Source organism: Podarcis gaigeae (genome assembly GCF_964106915.1).
Source record: "Podarcis gaigeae genome assembly, chromosome: 1".
NCBI classification, from domain to species: Eukaryota; Metazoa; Chordata; class Lepidosauria; order Squamata; family Lacertidae; genus Podarcis; species Podarcis gaigeae.
Genome location: NC_139678.1, coordinates 104,613,409 through 104,631,292, shown reverse-complemented (window position 1 = coordinate 104,631,292; position 17,884 = coordinate 104,613,409). Strand labels below are relative to the sequence as shown.

The 17,884-nt window shown below is 44.0% G+C and overlaps 1 protein-coding gene across 3 annotated transcripts in view; it reads right to left on the bottom strand.

Annotated features, from left to right (window-relative positions):
• The window catches only part of KCNJ3 (potassium inwardly rectifying channel subfamily J member 3), a 108,752-nt gene that overhangs the window by 83,597 nt on the left and 7,271 nt on the right, over positions 1 to 17,884 (bottom strand). For 2 of the 3 annotated variants that reach the window (XM_083710665.1, XM_083710664.1), the window contains exon 3: positions 15,283 to 15,499. In XM_083710665.1, coding sequence (XP_083566791.1) covers positions 15,283 to 15,499 — 217 coding nt within the window. Of the gene's footprint in view, positions 1 to 15,282; positions 15,500 to 17,884 lie in introns of those variants that run through there. The other variant, XM_083710666.1, reaches the window with a different exon arrangement.

Sequence of the window (17,884 nt, the reverse complement as noted above, 5' to 3'; positions counted from 1 at the left end):
TCAGAAGGTCGGCGGTTCGAATCCCTGCGATGGATGGGGTGAGCTCCCGTTGTTTGATCCCAGCTCCTGCCCACCTAGCATTCAAAAGTACTCCAAAGTGCAAGTAGATAAATAGGTACCGCACCGGCGGGAAGGTAAACAGCATTTCCATGCGCTGCTCTGGTTCGCCAGAAGCAGCTTAGTCATGCTGGCCACATGACCCAGAAGCTTTCTGTGGACAAACGCCGGCTCCCTCAGCCTATAGAGCGAGATGAGTGCTGAAACCCCAGAGTCATCTGCGACTGGACCTTACGGTTGGGGTACCTTTACCATTATTATTATTAATTAAATTTATATACCGCCCTATACCCGGAAGTCTCAGGATTGTTTACAGAACAAAATCAAGATATGAAAACACAAAATGCCTAATAAAAACAAAAACAATAACCCTACAGCCCCCCCCACTACATTTTTAAAGGGCATAGGATGTAAATCGGATCAAACAAAGGCCTAGTTAAAAAGGAAGCTATCACACAAGAGGAATAAAGAAAGATCGGTTTATTAAACATTTAATTAAAATTATATCAATTAAAAAAATAGTGACAGAGTATACGGATGCTGCTTCAGAGAGCGTAATGATAATGAACAGAGGCTGCAAACATACAGCTTACACACTTGATCTAAAAGAATAAATAGGATCCCTATCTATCTATGATGGGATAGTGAGCTGCTTGTGCGTAAAAGCTTGATCCCTCTGGGGTTTGGCTGGTCATCCAAACCGAGGCACTAACGGAGCCCCCAAAGCATGACTCCGTCAGTTGCTGGTAGAATCTGACAGTGGGCGTCTACGGAATTTACGCCAACATAAAAGCTGTTTGACGGACATGCGCCTTCGTGACTCTCTGCGTGACAGTTTCCGGCGAAGGGTGGGAGTTCCTAATGGGGGTTTTGTTACCTCTTCGCTATTCTCACTAGAAGTATCCCAGAGCCTCCCCTCCGCTGTGACTCCTGCACTCCCCCTGCTGGTTCCTTCCTCTGCTGCAGATTCTCTCCTATTCTCCTGGAGCCTGTCCACCACCTGTCCCTCCGATGGCAGTTCCCTGACATCCACCTCCCCCCCAGGGCCCCCTCCACCCCCTCCCGCCTCCTCTCCCACTGGCGGTGAGGGGGGAAAGCCCCTGAAGGAACTCTCCTCGTCATCCGAGGATTCAAACACTTCTAGCCACGGCGTACCGTCTCTCTCCCCGTCTTCCTCTTCTTCGTCGGAGTCGGCTTCCTCACCCACCCCTGACTCTGGGAACCCTTCAAACTCTCCTTCCTCATCGGTGGTCCCAAAGTGTTCCCTTCTAAATCGTGCTACGGGTTGCGGTTTTCTTGGGAAACGCTGATGAAATGTTTCTATTAAGACCTCGTCATTGACTACCTCTGCTGGTACCCAAGTGTTTTCCGACTCTACTTCCCCCTCCCATTCTACCAGATATTCCACCTGATTCCCCTTCCACCTGGAATCAATGATTCCTGCCACGTTCATGTCGCGCTCTCTCTCTTCTATCACGGGCGTTTGGGTGGCCTCTCTCTCACGCTCCCCCCACTCACGTCCCTCTCGGTACGGCGACAGTAATGACCTGTGAAATACTGGGTGTAATTTCATGTGACTGGGCAGCCTGAGTTTGAATGCTACTGGGTTGACCTGCTGTATGACCTCAAAGGGTCCCAATCTTTTGGGTCTCAATTTCTTACTCCCGCCCTTGAACGGTAGTCCTTGGGTGGATAACCACACCCGGTCTCCCACCCTTATAGTTTCACCTTCCCTCCTATTTCTGTCTGCTTGCTTCTTATATTCTTCCTTGGCTTTCTCTAAGTTAAGTTGAAGCTGACGGTGGATCGCTTCCATCTCTTCAAAAAAATATTCCGCCGCCGGCACGCTCCACCTCTCCCCTCCCTCTCCTGGGAATGCCCGGGGGTGACACCCATAATTTGCCAGAAAGGGACTCATCCCTGTGGACACGTTCTCCGCGTTGTTGTAGGCAAATTCTGCTAGAGGTAACTTATCCACCCAATCATTTTCTCTGTCTTTTACATAACACCTCAGGTATTGTTGTAAAATCCCGTTTGCCCTTTCCGCTTGCCCATTTGTTTCTGGGTGCCGGGCAGTTGAGAAATTGAGTTCTACGTGCAGTAAGCTCATAAGTTTCCTCCAGAACCTGGAAGTAAATTGTTTCCCTCTGTCGCTCAAAACCCTCAAGGGGGCGCCATGCAACCTAAAAATATGTTCTACAAACAACTTGGCGGTTTCCTCCGCTGTGACCGCATGTGAACAAGCTATAAAATGACACATCTTGGTTAATAGATCTACCACCACCATGACAGCTGTTTTGCCTTTGGATTTTGGCAGGTCCGTCATAAAATCTATGGATACTGCCTCCCATGGCCTTTCTGGCGTGGGTAAGGGTTGTAATAGCCCCGCTGGCGCCACCCTCTCTCCTTTCGCTCGCTGGCACCTGTCGCAACCCCTGACATATTCCCGTACGTCCTCCCTCACCTTGGGCCACCAAAACTCCCTGGTAACCAACCACATGGTTTTGTGCTGTCCAAAATGTCCCGCTGTGGGGCTGTCATGCAACTGCTTGAGTACTCTGCCCCCAGTTCCCCATCGGGTATGTACAGTGCCCCTTTGTAATACAATGCCCCGTTCTTTTCTTCAAACCCCCCTGTGTTCTCCTCTGTCCTCCTGAGCTCTCTGAGTTTCTCTTGGGCGTATTCATCGTTCTCAGTACCCTCTATCAGTTCCCTCTGCCCCACCAATGCCGCCCCACACACCCAGCGGTCTTCAGGGATTACATGCCTTGCCTCAGGCGCTCCCTCCCCCTCTAAGTACTCAGGTTTCCTGGAAAGAGCGTCCGCCCTCACGTTCTCGGAGCCGGGCACGTAACGAATCTCAAAGTGGAATTTGGAGAACTCCTGGGCCCATCGCACTTGTCTCTGGTTCAGCACTCGGGCTGTTCTCCAGTATTCCAGATTTTTGTGGTCCGTTCGGACTTGAACCTTGTGCTGCGCCCCAATCAGCAAGTGCCGCCATTTCCGGAATGCTTCATGAATGGCGAGCAGTTCTCGGTCGTATACTGTGTAGTTCCTCTCGGATTTGTTCAACTTCCGCGAGAAGAATGCACACGGTCTCCATTCAGACGTATCTTTTCCCGGCTGGAGAAGAACGGCCCCCACCGCTCGGTCTGACGCGTCAGTCTCTACTCTCATTGGTTGTTGTAGATCCACGTGCAAAAGTTGCTCTTCCGACGCAAACGCCTGCTTTAAACGTTCGAACGCCCGCTGCGCTTCTTCCGTCCAAACAAATTTCTTTTTGCTACTAAGACAATCCGTGATGGGCGCTGTTAAATGGGCAAAGTTTTTGATGAACTTCCTATAGAAGTTTCCGAAGCCCAGGAACCTTTGCACGTCCTTCTTGGTCTTTGGTGTTTTCCATTCCAGTACCGCTTGAACCTTGCTGGGATCCATGGCCAATCCCTTGTCAGACAACCGGTACCCCAGGAATTCCACCTCCCTGGTATGAAACTGACACTTCTCCAGTTTCACCCACAGCCGGTTTTCTCGCAGCTTGCTCAGTACCTCTCTTACATCTCGCACATGCTGCTCCTCATTCTCTGAGTACACCAGGACGTCATCTAAGAACGCTACGCAGTTCTTGTAGAGCAGTGGCCCCAGGACGTGATTCATGAATGATTGAAAGCAGGCGGAGCCCGCTTGTAATCCGAAAGGCATAACCCGGTACTCAAAAGCCCCCAAGGGGGTGAACATAGTGGTCTTCCACTCATCCCCCTTTCTCACACGTATCAAGTTATATGCCCCCCTAAGGTCCAGCTTGGTAAAAATTTTCCCTTTTCTCACCCGTGTTAGAATGTCATCAATTCTAGGCATAGGGAAAGTCACTGGTTCTGACACTGCATTTAGGGCCCTGAAATCACATACAAGCCTGGGCCTGCCCGTGTTTTTTTTGTCCACAAAGAACACTGGGCTGCCCCCCACCGCTCGTGACTCTCTGATGAAACCTCGCTTGAGGTTCTTGTCAATGAACTCCCTTAACTCCTGCATCTCACTGTCTGACATTGCATACAGCTTGCCCACTGGCAATTGTGCTCCTGGGAGTAAGTTAATTTGACAGTCAAAGGGTCTGTGCGGGGGCAGTTTATCTGCTTCTTTTTCGCTGAATACGTCAATCAAGTCAGCGTATTGTGGTGGCACCCTCCCCTTGTCTATCACTTCCATCCCTGCTAGAGTGGCCCTGGCCCCTGCCTGAGCCTCTCCCTCCTTGCAGTGTTCTAGGCAATGTGCTGATCCAAAGGAAACCACTCTCTGATGCCAGCCTACTAGCGGATCGTGTAGTGCCAGCCAGCTCATTCCCAAGATAATAGGAGCTCCTCCCAAGGTGGCTACGTTAAACGCTATCAGTTCTGTGTGTCTTGCCACCCTCATTATCATTGGTACAGTTTGTTGGTTCACTTCTCCTCCCAACAGCTCCCTCCCATCAATCGTGGTAACCTGCAAAGGCTTACTTAATGGGATAGTCTGTATCTGGTGTTCAGCTGCAAACTCCTTACTCATGAAATTACATGAGCTACCTGAATCCAATAGCGCTTTTATCTTCAGTGGGTGTCCGTTTGCCAGTTCCAGCAACACCTCTATCACAAGCGCTGGTCTTGGAGGTTCCGGCGTGGGCACATTCACTACTCCCTGGCCTGGCTGCTGTGCCCTGATGTTGGCAACCAGGCGTTGGCTTTTACTTGCTCCGTGATTTCTTCTTCCTCCTTCCCCCCAACAGTTCCCGCCATCCCTTGCCATTCCTTCCTTTGCGGACAGACTCTGGCAAAGTGACCTGGCTGTTGGCAGAGATAGCATCTCTTGCCGCTCTTTCCCTCCTTCTTCCGCCCTTCACTGGTGTTTGAAACTGCGCGCGCGCGCGCTGTTCCAAGTTCCATCGGCTCTGCTGGCGGGAAAGGCTGCTCCGGAATCTCTGGAATGCGGAAGTCCTTCCAACGTTCCCCCTTTCCTTCCCGCTTTTCCATAGCTCTAGCCTCCTGGCGTGCTCCTATGGACAGCGCTGATTTAGTCAGCTGATCCATAGACTCCGCCCTAGGCGCCCGGGAAAGTTCATCTTTCACTGCCGGAGAGAGACCTTCTTCAAACAGCATTTGAATAGGTTCACTAGCAAGGTCCCACCCTAGTCTATGAATCAGCATGGTGAACTCAGTCCAGTACTCACGTACAGATCGGCTCCCCTGTTTACACGCCATTAACTGTCTGCGCACCACCCCCTGCTCGATCTCGCTGGAAAACATCAAGTCCATGGCGCGAAAAAACTTCATAGTGTCCTTTAAGATTTCATTATTGGCTGCCATCAGGGGCCGAACCCAGTCCTTCGCCCCTCCCTCTAGATGGCCAATCACGTACGCCACTCTAGAGTTCTCATCGGGGAAGTCATCAAACAGTAGATTGAGAGCATATTGCATCTCTGTCCTAAAGGCTTGATAGTTCCTGGGATCCCCCCCAAATTTCTGCACCAATCCAGGCACCCGTCTGGCAAGTGGGGTGGTTTTCCCTTTATCCGCATCTTGAGCCCTCCTCTCCTCGAGCCTCGCCGTTTGCAGCGCCAGCTGGACCTCCAACGCCCTGTACCTTTCTTCCAGGCTTGGACCTGCTCCAGCTCCTCCGATTCCGGCTGGTTCGCTCATGATGCCCTCTGCTAGCACAAGCTGCTTTCAAAGACTGTCAGATTGCTATGATGGGATAGTGAGCTGCTTGTGCGTAAAAGCTTGATCCCTCTGGGGTTTGGCTGGTCATCCAAACCGAGGCACTAACGGAGCCCCCAAAGCATGACTCCGTCAGTTGCTGGTAGAATCTGACAGTGGGCGTCTACGGAATTTACGCCAACATAAAAGCTGTTTGACGGACATGCGCCTTCGTGACTCTCTGCGTGACAGTTTCCGGCGAAGGGTGGGAGTTCCTAATGGGGGTTTTGTTACCTCTTCGCTATTCTCACTAGAAGTATCCCAGAGCCTCCCCTCCGCTGTGACTCCTGCACTCCCCCTGCTGGTTCCTTCCTCTGCTGCAGATTCTCTCCTATTCTCCTGGAGCCTGTCCACCACCTGTCCCTCCGATGGCAGTTCCCTGACACTATCCCCCACCCCGAAAAAACCCAGAGACACAATGTATGGCATCTTTTCCACAGTGCCCACAGTGAAAGTAAAGTGAGAAAGGGAGGGAGAGGGTACCCTTGATCTTGAAGCCTAATGGAACAGAAAGCCAGGAATCAGAAAGCCGAACAGTTGTCTGTACCAGCAAGTCTACAGTGTCTATCCCACCCATTCTGTGCTCTGTGTACCAGCAAAAGCATATAGTCTTGTCCTCAAGAGCGAAGAGTGAAAATGGGTCCCTTGTTGGAGCTTTGAAGGCTACCCAACCATTGAAAATCTGGAGCTTCTGTACTATTTTGAGCCAACGTATTCTAATAGAAAAGAGGATGTGGGTCTTTTGGATGAGTAATCGTCATAACACCTTTATTTCTTTGTTTATTCCCTACGAGTTAGTGTCTATTCTATTTAACTGAGTTGCGGTAAAAAAAAAAGGACATGATCATCCCCTATCAAATGCATAGTAAGACTTTTCAGTTTGAGCAAGTACTTATTTAGCAAACAAGGACAGGTGCAGGTGATTTTTTTATTATTAAAAAAAAGTTTAATGATATCAGCAATTCAACAGTCTCAGAAGTTGGTGAACTATAAAAGCAGGAGTCTTATGGGGCCAGGACATGCTACAATCTTTTTCTGGAGGTTTTCATCGCCCCTAGTGCCCCCGGCATGAAATATGCCAATCCCTGCTCACTCCCTGACCTTTCCAGCAGAACCTGGTAACTGTCCTTGAACACACAAATGTGACATGGCAAATGCAGAGGCAAGCTACCAGGCCTGCCAGTATATTGCCTATGGCGCTCTCAGTCTCTCCTACTCACCCTGGTGAAACCATTTTAATACAGATCTGCAATGAACTATTCTTTTTCCGACGTGACAAGTACAGTCTAAGTTCTGTTTGCAGAAAACAAGGCTAAAGGTGTTCTTGAAATAACATTAAGAACACTTTCAGAGAGCATTAAGAATGAATCCATGAAGCATTTTCCTTTCAGGTTTCTCTATATTTCAAATTCTCATTAGCTAGGAACATGTAATACGTTCTGTAGCTTATCACTGTGTTGCAGGGTAACGCTGCAGTTTTATTAGGCTACCAACAACAGATAAGCAGGCAAAGGGCTTCCAACGTATCATTTCTGCCTATAATAGCATTTGATAGTTTTGTCGCACCCAGATTAAATGTATTATTTTTAAAACGCCGAGGATTTATTTATTTTTTTTGCCTCTGCTTCAAAGCTTAGACAACAAGATTGTTGTTATTTAAAATGCTTTCATGAAACTTATTACTTTTTGTTTTAGGATAGGTATTGCAATTTTAAAAGCATACCAATAATAGATGAGTAACATCTGCATACTCCTCTCCGTGTAAAGAATTAATAAAATAAGCACAAAGTACTTACATGAATCCCTTCTGAGGCAGCTGAGGAAATTTACAACACAACATGAAACTTACTTGCAGCTTTCTTTAAATAATCCCAAAATACTGCTGATTTGTATTTTTAGTGCCCTTTGTAGATATGAGCTTCTGTCAAATATTAGCATATATATTAACAATGTTTTCAGAACAGCTGAAAAACTCATAAAATTAAGAAAACAGATTTAAAAGAGACAACTTCTGTGTTTTCAAGAGTTTTAATCAACTTTTTTTTTTTTACTGGACTAAATATCACCATCAACAACATGCTATATTAATGACAATATATTTGCCTTTCCAAAAAGCAGAATGAGGAAAAGGGTCATAGAAACAGAACATACTTTTGCCTACAATAAAAAGCTTTCCTAGTACTAAGGAATCACCAGAATTAATGAACAAAACTAAACACTTTGGCCTCTGCACATGGCTCTCTGCAAATCATAGTTTGCAAACCACGAACTATCTTTTCCCCTGCCCACCTATCCTTTCTGGAGCATTTTTTCCTCTTCCTTCCCCTCATCAAATCATAGTTTCTCAGTATATGTATACTGACGAAAACCATGGTTAGTGCAAACTGTGTCTCCCTCACAACCAGAGATTGAAACCATGTTTGAGGGAAAGCTGGCTTTCACTATCCATGGTTAGGGAAATCCATACCACACAAAGTTACTTGTGGCAGAAAGCCAGGACTGTCCCTGAACTGAGCTTTTTGCATCTAAGCTGCATATGCAATAGGTGTTTATTGGAACTGTATGCATTTGCAACACATTCAAGATAGTATAGACTTCCAACATGCACCTCCTACGAAACACATATACAAACTAAACATGGTAGAAGTGAGTTTAGAGAGTGAATAGGGGGTGGGGAAAAAATCAGAGCTAGGATGCCACCCAAAGCTCTTAGTTCTCACTCCTGAGCACCACACACAATTTCTATTTTAGGGATTTTGCTTTTCTCTGCAATGCTCCGATGTCTTGGGAAAAACAGGGAGTGTTTAACAAGAGAAGCCTTGCCTGTTGACTTGATCATAAAAGAATCTGTGTGTGTGTACTTCTGAAGTGGGGGAAACGGAATATTTAAGCCTCATGCTCATTATACAATTTTGCAAGTAGCTTACCCAAGCAAAATGTATCCTAAAAGCTTAGTACAAGCAGGCAGGTATTGGATTTCCATTTAAATTCAATAAGCTTTAGAAATGGTAAGCATGAAGACCTCTTCTGTTTATTTTGACACATTTGCCCTAGTGAATGCTCAGGATTAAGATCTTAATGAGAACCAGGAAGGGGCAGCATGGATCAAGTGGTACCTTTGGAGAGCTCTTCGCAAATGAAAGGAAGAAAAACACAACTCTTGGATGTGGCACTTTTATTACCTCTGTATTGATCAATCGCTCCTGAGGCTGACTCTATGCACAAGTCAATTTTATATAAACAGAGGGCAACTTCACAGCACTGTAGTTAAAATAACATTGCATCATGACTACCTTACAAAGCAATCCTACTGAGCTGAGTCGCTGGCACGGCCAGATTTAGGTTTGATGAGGCCATAAGCTACTGAAGGTAATGGGGCCCTTTATATGTCCAGCTGTCCTTTATCAACAACAAATTGTCACTGTTTTTGTGTTGAATATATGCTATATGGTAATTTATGGACCTAATAGGTATCTAAAGCCATTTGCACATAACAGATAGGAGCCTACACAACACAAAACATTGCTGCTGTATGTAGGTTTTATTTTAGTTGTTTTTTATCTTATATTTTGGAAATGCACATCCAGGTGTTTGTGTATTTCCTTTAAAAAAAATTTGGGGGCCCCAAGAGAGTGAGGCCCTCAGCTACAGCTTGTTTAGCTTATACGTAAATCTGGCCCTGGTTGCTGGTAGGAAAGAAGCTAAGTGAGAGGGTCAGCTTGTCACCAGTTTTTTTATTTTCCCTCCCAATAGTCCCAAGATGTATTCTAGGAATGTGTCAGGGAATCAGGGTGCCTTTGGACCCAGAAGATCCCATGACACACCCCAGAATGCTGCCTTTTCGAGCCCTCTTCCATTGGAGCACCAACAGTTGTTGAGGGTTTTTACAGCTGCAATAAGGCAGTCCCTATAAAGTGGTACCTCAGGTGAAGTACTTAATTCGTTCTGGAGGTCCGTACTTAACCTGAAACTGTTCTTAACCTGAAGCACCACTTTAGCTAATGGGGCCTCTTGCTGCTGCCACGCCGCCGGAGCACAATTTCTGTTCTCATCCTGAAGCAAAGTTCTTAACCCGAGGTACTATTTCTGGGTTAGCGGAGTCTGTAACCTAAAGTGTATGTAACCTGAAGCGTATGTAACCCGAGGTACCACTGTATACAGTACTGACCTACTGCTGTGCCCCTCTGTCCTCAAAATCCTATGGCTGCTGGCAGACCTGCCAGAGCCCTAGATTTCAGCTATTAATGTCTTATCATTTATCATTTTTCCCATAACATTTTATCATGACCTGTTTGCTAATTGTACATTCAGTACAGGAACATGAAGGGAAGGGTGGACAAACAGAATGAGAAGCAGACAATGCGTGACAACAAATATGGATTGGATCTGGGGTAAGATTTTTCTCAGTTACTGTGCATTATTATTATAGTTGCAACCCAGCAACTTAAATCTTTACTTCTGGTGATTAAGAATTGCCTCCAGGTGATCGGTGAGGAAGCAGAGATTTTATTTTTTAATTTTTTTGCAACAGTTGCTTCTCTTTTTCTATCCCCCCTTTTCAATTATCAGTGTTGCATGCATTGAATAAGTGAGCAGCCTGGCTAGTAAAAATGTTTGTGAATGAGTAACTCTTACGGACTTTATTTGAAAATTTCTTTTGTTCATTGAATAACCCCATGCTTGGGGCAAACAATTGAAATGTAACATAAACTGGCTAAGGTTTTAAAGGACTTCTGAATTATAATCCAGCGATATTTTAGGAATGAATTAGAAAGAAAATTATCCCATTCCCAAAAACCTTAAGAGCTACTTTGTAGATCATTGTTCCATGCATTTTACATTTTGCTTTAAGGCACTATGCTTTAGTATCATCTAAATAACCAATAATGCTAACCAGTAACTGCACTGATTATTATTTTTTGTATGTTTCAGGAAGTCTTTGAATTACATGCCATAGTCCATTCCTATGCTCTGCGGTATTGAGGCAGTAGTGCTTTGAATTCAATACTATAATCCCAATACTGACATAATAAATAAGTTTAAGGCTATTTTAGGATTAATTTGCAAATTTAGGATGTGACATAAAAGGCTATGGAAGTCCTGTCCACTTTGCTCCAAATACCTTTGTGTGATAATCCATTGTTCATCACATGGTTCAGGCCTAGCTCTTAATTTTAGCACCAGAGAAATGGGTGCAAAAAAACCACCCTATGTGTAAAAATTAGTTTGCTTTCTTGGGATAGGTCTCTGCCAAGGCTGCTTTTTTATGTACAGAAAGGTAACTGTAAATGTTAAGTGCCTGAAATTTGGAAGAATTGTTTACTACTATGCAGGTGACAATGTCCTACAATGACTACACTGTACATCTACTTTTGTGTAAATTCTGCAACAAAAAGTGCTCAGGAGGTGTAACTGCAACCCCAATAATCTGGGTCAGGGTTTAAAGGCACTGACCTGGTCAATGTAAGAACACATCTACGGTATATTACATCAATATTTCACCTTTCCACCAAGGATCTCAAGGTTGCATACATAGTTTCCCTCTGTCCCATCTCTATTTTATCCTTATTAACAATCCTGAGAGGTATGTTAAGCTTAGAGACTATGACTCACCCAAGATTAACTGTGGTCTAACCCACCGAGCCTCTTGGGCTTGCCGATCATAAGGTTGGCAGTTCAAATCTGCGCAACAGGGTGAGCTCCTGTTGCTCTGTCCCAGCTTCTGCCAACCTAGCAGTTCGAAAGCACACCAGCACGAGTAGATAAATAGGTACCACTGTGACAGGAAGGTAAACAGCATTTCCATGCGCTCTGGTTTCCATCACAGTGTTCCATTGCGCCTGAAGTGGTTTAGTCATGCTGGCCACATGGCCTGGAAAAGCTGTCTGCATGTCTGCAGACAAACGCTGGCTCCCTCAGCCTCAAAGCAGAGATGAACGCTGCAACCCCATGGTCGGATTTGACTGGTCTTAATTGTCCAAAGGTCCTTTACCAATCTTAGAAACTTGAGATATGAAAGCAAGGAGCAAAATGGCACCTTAAACCTAGGTTATGGGCGCAACAACGGAATGTCTAGGCACACTTTTTTTATAAGACGAATACAAAGCTGAAAAGGAATGGACTGCAGCTAAAATATTGTTCATTTTTCACATGCTTTAGTCCTTCCCCTGCCCACCCCCCTAATATTCTTAAGAGGGTCTCTTCTCCAGTCTTCAGAGAGTAGCTGGAAGTGGGGAGGCAGAAAAAGGTGCTTCTGTCCTTCCACTCTGCAATTTTAATCTGAAATCTTAGTTCTGCGCTCAGAGCTCAGAAACTGCTTGTGCTAATGAAATTCCCTGTCGCAAAATGCGCCTAGAACAATGGGAGTTTTGAACACTGTCCTTTACCCTTTACCTTTACTCAGTGAATTTCATGGCTGAGTGGGTTTCTGAACCTGAGACTTCCAGATCCTAGTCCAACACTCTAACCACTACACCACACTGGCATGGTGACTTACGCTTCGTTAGGCTACAATCTAAACCTTGGAGTAAGCCCCATTGGCTTACTACTGAGTAGACACATAGCACATCAAAACTAGAATACGAATCAATCTGGCTAACCTGATTCAAAAAATACACACTCATTCAAAAATACACACTCATACCCTGCTATTCTCCCTACAGCCAACCAAAAACAACCAACCACACCCTAAGCCACCCGCAACTTCTCTCACCACCAAGGAAATACAAGAAGTGAATAGCAAGGAAATACAAGAAGTGAATACAAGAAGTGAATAGCAAGAGAACCCATACAAGTTATGCTGACACTACCCCCACCCCAAGTAGAATGATAGAAGCATAACCACCCAACCCCACCCCACTCACCATTCCCCCTCCCCCTCTTCTTTTTTCTTCTTCCTAATTGTTTAAACCAATTCATGAACCAAGAACTTCTACATTGACCACTAATAATGAAACATATGTTGTAGATATTTTCCCACATTTATTACACTAACTTTGTGATATATAAATGACAAGAGAAAACTTGGTTTACTTATTTGTATAACATTATTCTTGTTTATAAAACTCAATAAAACAAAACAAAACTAGAATCACAAATCTGAAATAATGAAAACTGCTTCATACCTTTTAATACAGTGGTGGACAACCCCTGGCCTTCTAAATGTTGCTGGAATAGGAGTCCCATAATCTCAGACCACTGCTCATTCCCTAACAAGGAACTATTTAGTGCAGCTGATCCCAATCATGTCCTTAGCTGCCTGAGGTCACATATGACATCAGGTGGTCATGGTTTGGGGAAAACAGCCTCATAGGCTAGGATTCCCACAGCTGATTTAAAGGTTGCTTAAATACAGGTTCCTTAAGTTTTAAATTAATATCCAACTCTCCATAACCCCTATTTTGGAAACAGCCACCCAATTACGCATTTGTTACAAAGCCTTTTAGAACCTAAAAATCAGATTTATTTAATATACTGCAATTAATGTTAGGACTGTGATGCACTTTAAACTGACTTACAATTTTAAGTCATATGTACAAATGTGAATAAACTATTCAAACTGACTCATTTCTGCTACTTACAGCATTTGCTAGAAAACATAACTACTGGGAGACTGAAATTTACTACTCTCCTCCAACATTGTCTTCTGCTAACTTTTTTTTTACAATCTGGTTTAGGTTGCTTTGCTATGCAAACTAAAGAGTGAAATCCTCTATGTGTACAATCAGAAAAAGCCCACATTTCATAGGGGCTTATTACCAGGAAAGTGTGTACCTGTATAGGCTTACAGACACTGTTTTATGATGTTTTCATATCCATACCAGGTCCACTCTGAGAAATGGCTCAATGGGATGACAGCCACTTCCACCTTGGAACTGCCCAACAATATTCATGACTATAAATCAGGATTTCCTTGGTGACAACTGCAACTGTTAAACGCTATCATTGTCAAGACATTTAAAGGATGCTTGGTCTCCACGCTCAAAGGAAGGAAATGGCAAAGCTCACGACTATTCTGGGGCAAGCAGTTCATCAAGGTATCAGAATGCCTACTATATTTACTGCTAAAATTAACTTTCCAAACCTTCTTGGTTTAATGAATGTACACTGAATGAACCCACATTGTAATTTGGATTTAGCTTCCTTACCTATATATCACTTGCCATTTCTCTTCTCTGAAACATATTCAATAAAATCAATCTGTAGCACAGAAACCCGATGTATACGTCTTCTGCATGCAATCAGTTTCCGTTTTCGTCTCTGTCAACTTACAGTGCCATCCCTTTCTCCATTAGATTTATTATTAGCTGCCTTTTATTCTACACTCAACTTCAATTCTCCAGCTACAATTGCTAATAACCATACCAATGAGTCTTCTGAGCTCCAGCAGTTTCGCCTTTCATTTCCACTACTATCAAAAGGTGAACAGGGATACAAAACAAGCAACATCCTAACCCACCAAAGTAAGCGGAACTGGTGCGGCCCTCACAACTCTGGATTTCGACTGAAACAAAACACACAGAATAACTGGAGGAGCTCATTCGCTGTACTAGCATAAACATATTTGACACACTAGGAAGCAAGTGGGAATAGACCAAACAGAGGGTAAGAAGCACTAACAGGCTCTAAACTGTTCCCCTTGATCAGAGCAGGATATAGCTTGGAGGAATAAGCACGTATCTGTAGTAATATGCTTTGCATAAACTTTCTCTAGCACTGGAACCCACTCCTTTGCTCCCTGCAAGGTTGGTGTAAGGAGATCCAGAGCTAACTACTGCAGATAATTTGAAGGTTGTACGTGTACCCAAAATCAATCCATATCTGCTACAGTGAATGCAAAAGATTATTATTCCTTACATCTTCCAGCCAAATTTCACAAAGTGAGGCTAATTAATTACTTGCAAGAAAAATCCTAGTCCACCTTTCATCATATGACACCAGAGCAGGTTACAGTACAATAAAACCACCTGGACACAAGTTTCTAAAAACAGATTTAAAATACAACACAACATTTTAAACACTCAGAGGACCACAACTTGGGACTCCTCGCTTGTAGCAGCAACAAAATCCCTAATTAATATATTACTAAAGGGGTGGGGCTCAATTCTACAACCCCTGCACAATTACAATTCAGCTCTGATCTATATTTGTGGTTTTGTAATCTGTATTCTGATCTGAAGTTTCCATAGGAGTGTTTCTGGAATATGGAGGACTGTACACGAAAATACTGGAATTAGAATTCCTATGAATTCCCCTCACCTGCCCCGGACAGATCTACCAGGAACCTATTATCCTACTATGTCTAGGATTTGGGGAGGCAGGAAAAGCAAATCCAAAGCGTCAACTCAGTTACTCATGTACAACCTACTGTGTGTTAATGCAATATCAACATTAAGAAATAACCTTTTGTTTTATTTGTCTTTAGTGACAAGGTAGGGAGAAATAATATTTGAAACTAAACACAAACATGTGGTTTGAGCGACTTTGAGATCACTGTACTCACCAGTTGTTTCCACGATGCCCTCTAGGATGACAACAATCTCAAATTGTTCCGTCTGCATGCTTCGTTGAGAAAGGTCATAGAAGGGGCTTTTGGAATCTATCACATGGCAGATTGTAAGTGGCGAAACAAGAAAAAGTTGGTCTGCCCCTGTGCTAAAACCTACATCCAGTTCAAGTTGATCGAGGGGGAGAAATTCACCCTCAGGCGTTTGCCGAGACTATATAAAACATGAAGAAAGAAAGAGAGAGAGAGAAATCACAAGCTAATACAGTGAGTTTAAAGAGAGTGACAGCAAGTCACATCCTTGCCAACAATTCCCGCTATCAATCATCCGAGAGAAAATCCAAACAAAAAGATCATGCAGAAATGCTGTTTTTAAAGGGAGGAGGGAAGGAGCGAAACATTACAGAACATGCATGAATTATTTATAAATACATCTTACTATAATTAAACGTTCAGCAGCTCATGAGCTTTGGAGAATTGTTGGGTGTCATACTGTGGTTGCTAAAACAAGCGAAAGAAAAGTGTGTACATCCTTTTTAGTTGTGTCACTGTAGGACAAGAGTCAATAGCAATTTTTTTCTGCATTTCTGTATGAACCAGCCCAGTATCTGCATTATTGGGGAGGATTCCTTGAATGGTTCTGGATCTTGAACATTTGTGTCAGTGTGTGACTGAATGAAACTGTTCCACCATTTTGTGTTCTATTTGGTTGCTATGAAATGGTTCCTTCTTGCTTCAGGTGCTCTCTACCACAGGAGAGTTAAAAGTTCAGAGGGGAAGTAGAGCACAGGAAGGTCAAAAGTATCCTGGTGAACGCTTTGCAAAGAAGGGTCAAGGCTTCACAACCTAGGAACCTTGCAGTCAATGGGAAATAGAAACTATTGCCTTTCTGATTGGCAACATCCCTAAAATGTTGGCAGGAAAAATAAAAATACTGTCAAACTAGAAGATAAGGAAATAGGGGAAATTAGTCATGGAATGAGAAAATTGAAGAGCTGCAAGACAGAGAAAGGCCTGAAATCCTAAAAAAGGGTTAGATAGTAGTGTTGGGCAGGAAAGAGCCAAGAGAAGACCACAAGAGAGACTTGGAAGGTGAACATTAACAGTCTAGAATGGGTATAGCTGGATGCATCTACCTTTGTTTATTTTTACTATTATTATTTGAGGGTGTGTGCTGAAGGACGTCTTAGGACCCTTGACCAATCTCTGAAGTTATTCAGACTAAGAACTTGTTGTCCGTTTTCTTTCAGTTCTTTTTATATTCAATTATTATATTAATTTGTCTTTTTTTTTAAAGGACGCGGCATGCTTTACATGGTGCTACACCATGTTATTCTCACTATAATGTTGTGAATAAGTTAGGCTGAAAGTTGTTGAAATGCCTAAGAATATTCAGTGACTATGATACAGTGAGAAGTTGAACCCTGAGGAAATACTCTATCCACCACATGCCACACTTTCTATCCTTGTGAATGTTTCTATTCATTCCAATATTGCTTCTATTTCTTCCGGCATCTAGTGCTATCAGGCAGCAACTGTATTCAGAAACATTTGCTACCCTTTCTTGGACATAAACTACACTTAACATGCAGCAGTATAAGCAGACATTATTAATTAGGCAGATGCTTTCGGCCATGGGTAGGCAAACTAAGGCCCGGGGCCAGATGTGGCCCAATCGCCTTCTAAATGTGGCCCACGGACGGTCTGGGAATCAGCGTGTTTTTACATGAGTAGAATGTGTCCTTTTATTTAAAATGCATCTCTGGGTTATTCGAGGGGCCTGCCTGGTGTTTTTACATGAGTAGAATGTGTGCTTTTATTTAAAATGCACCTCTAGGTTATTTGTGGGGGCATAGGAATTTGTTCATTCCCCCCCCCCAAAAAAATATAGTCCGTCCCCCCCACAAGGTCTGAGGACAGTGGACCGGCCCCTGCTGAAAAAGTTTGCTGACCCATGCCTTTGGCCAAACATACTGCTATGCGCGAAATATTTTAAAACAGCAGCTCTAAAACTACAGGCAACTCTCCATGTGTGATTGGAACACGCATGACCACTGGCGCATGCACCATTTTCAAAACTGCAAGGCAGGGGCAGGAAAGGGTGGGCTTTAGCACGTCCCAGTTATGTGTACAGTGCCGTGGAACCTCCGTGTAAATGAGGAGTTGCTTGTAGTTCATATCAGCTGATCAAATACATGGGGTTGTATTGGGCTAAGTCACACTCTGAGTTGTTCCACTAAAATCAATGGTGCATGGGAAAGGCTGCAATTGAACCACCACCATCCATATGCCAGGCTGCAAAAGGGTTTAGATTGAGCACAGAAGTCCCTACCACTGGATCCTGAATGGCTCTTACAGCCAATGTGGGCCTCATCATTATGCCAGACCAGAGCTGGCACAGGGATCTGGCCCCATCCACCTGCTCCCAGCAACCTATCCACGAGGAAGCAGAAATGGTGAACTTAGGACTGCTCTGTCGTACTCTGAATATGACATATTTGGATACAACCCAACTATTTTCATTAATATCATTCCTGGGGAACTTAGTTTCTTTCTTTCCACATTGTTTCCTTAACTTCAAGGGAAACCCCACCAAACT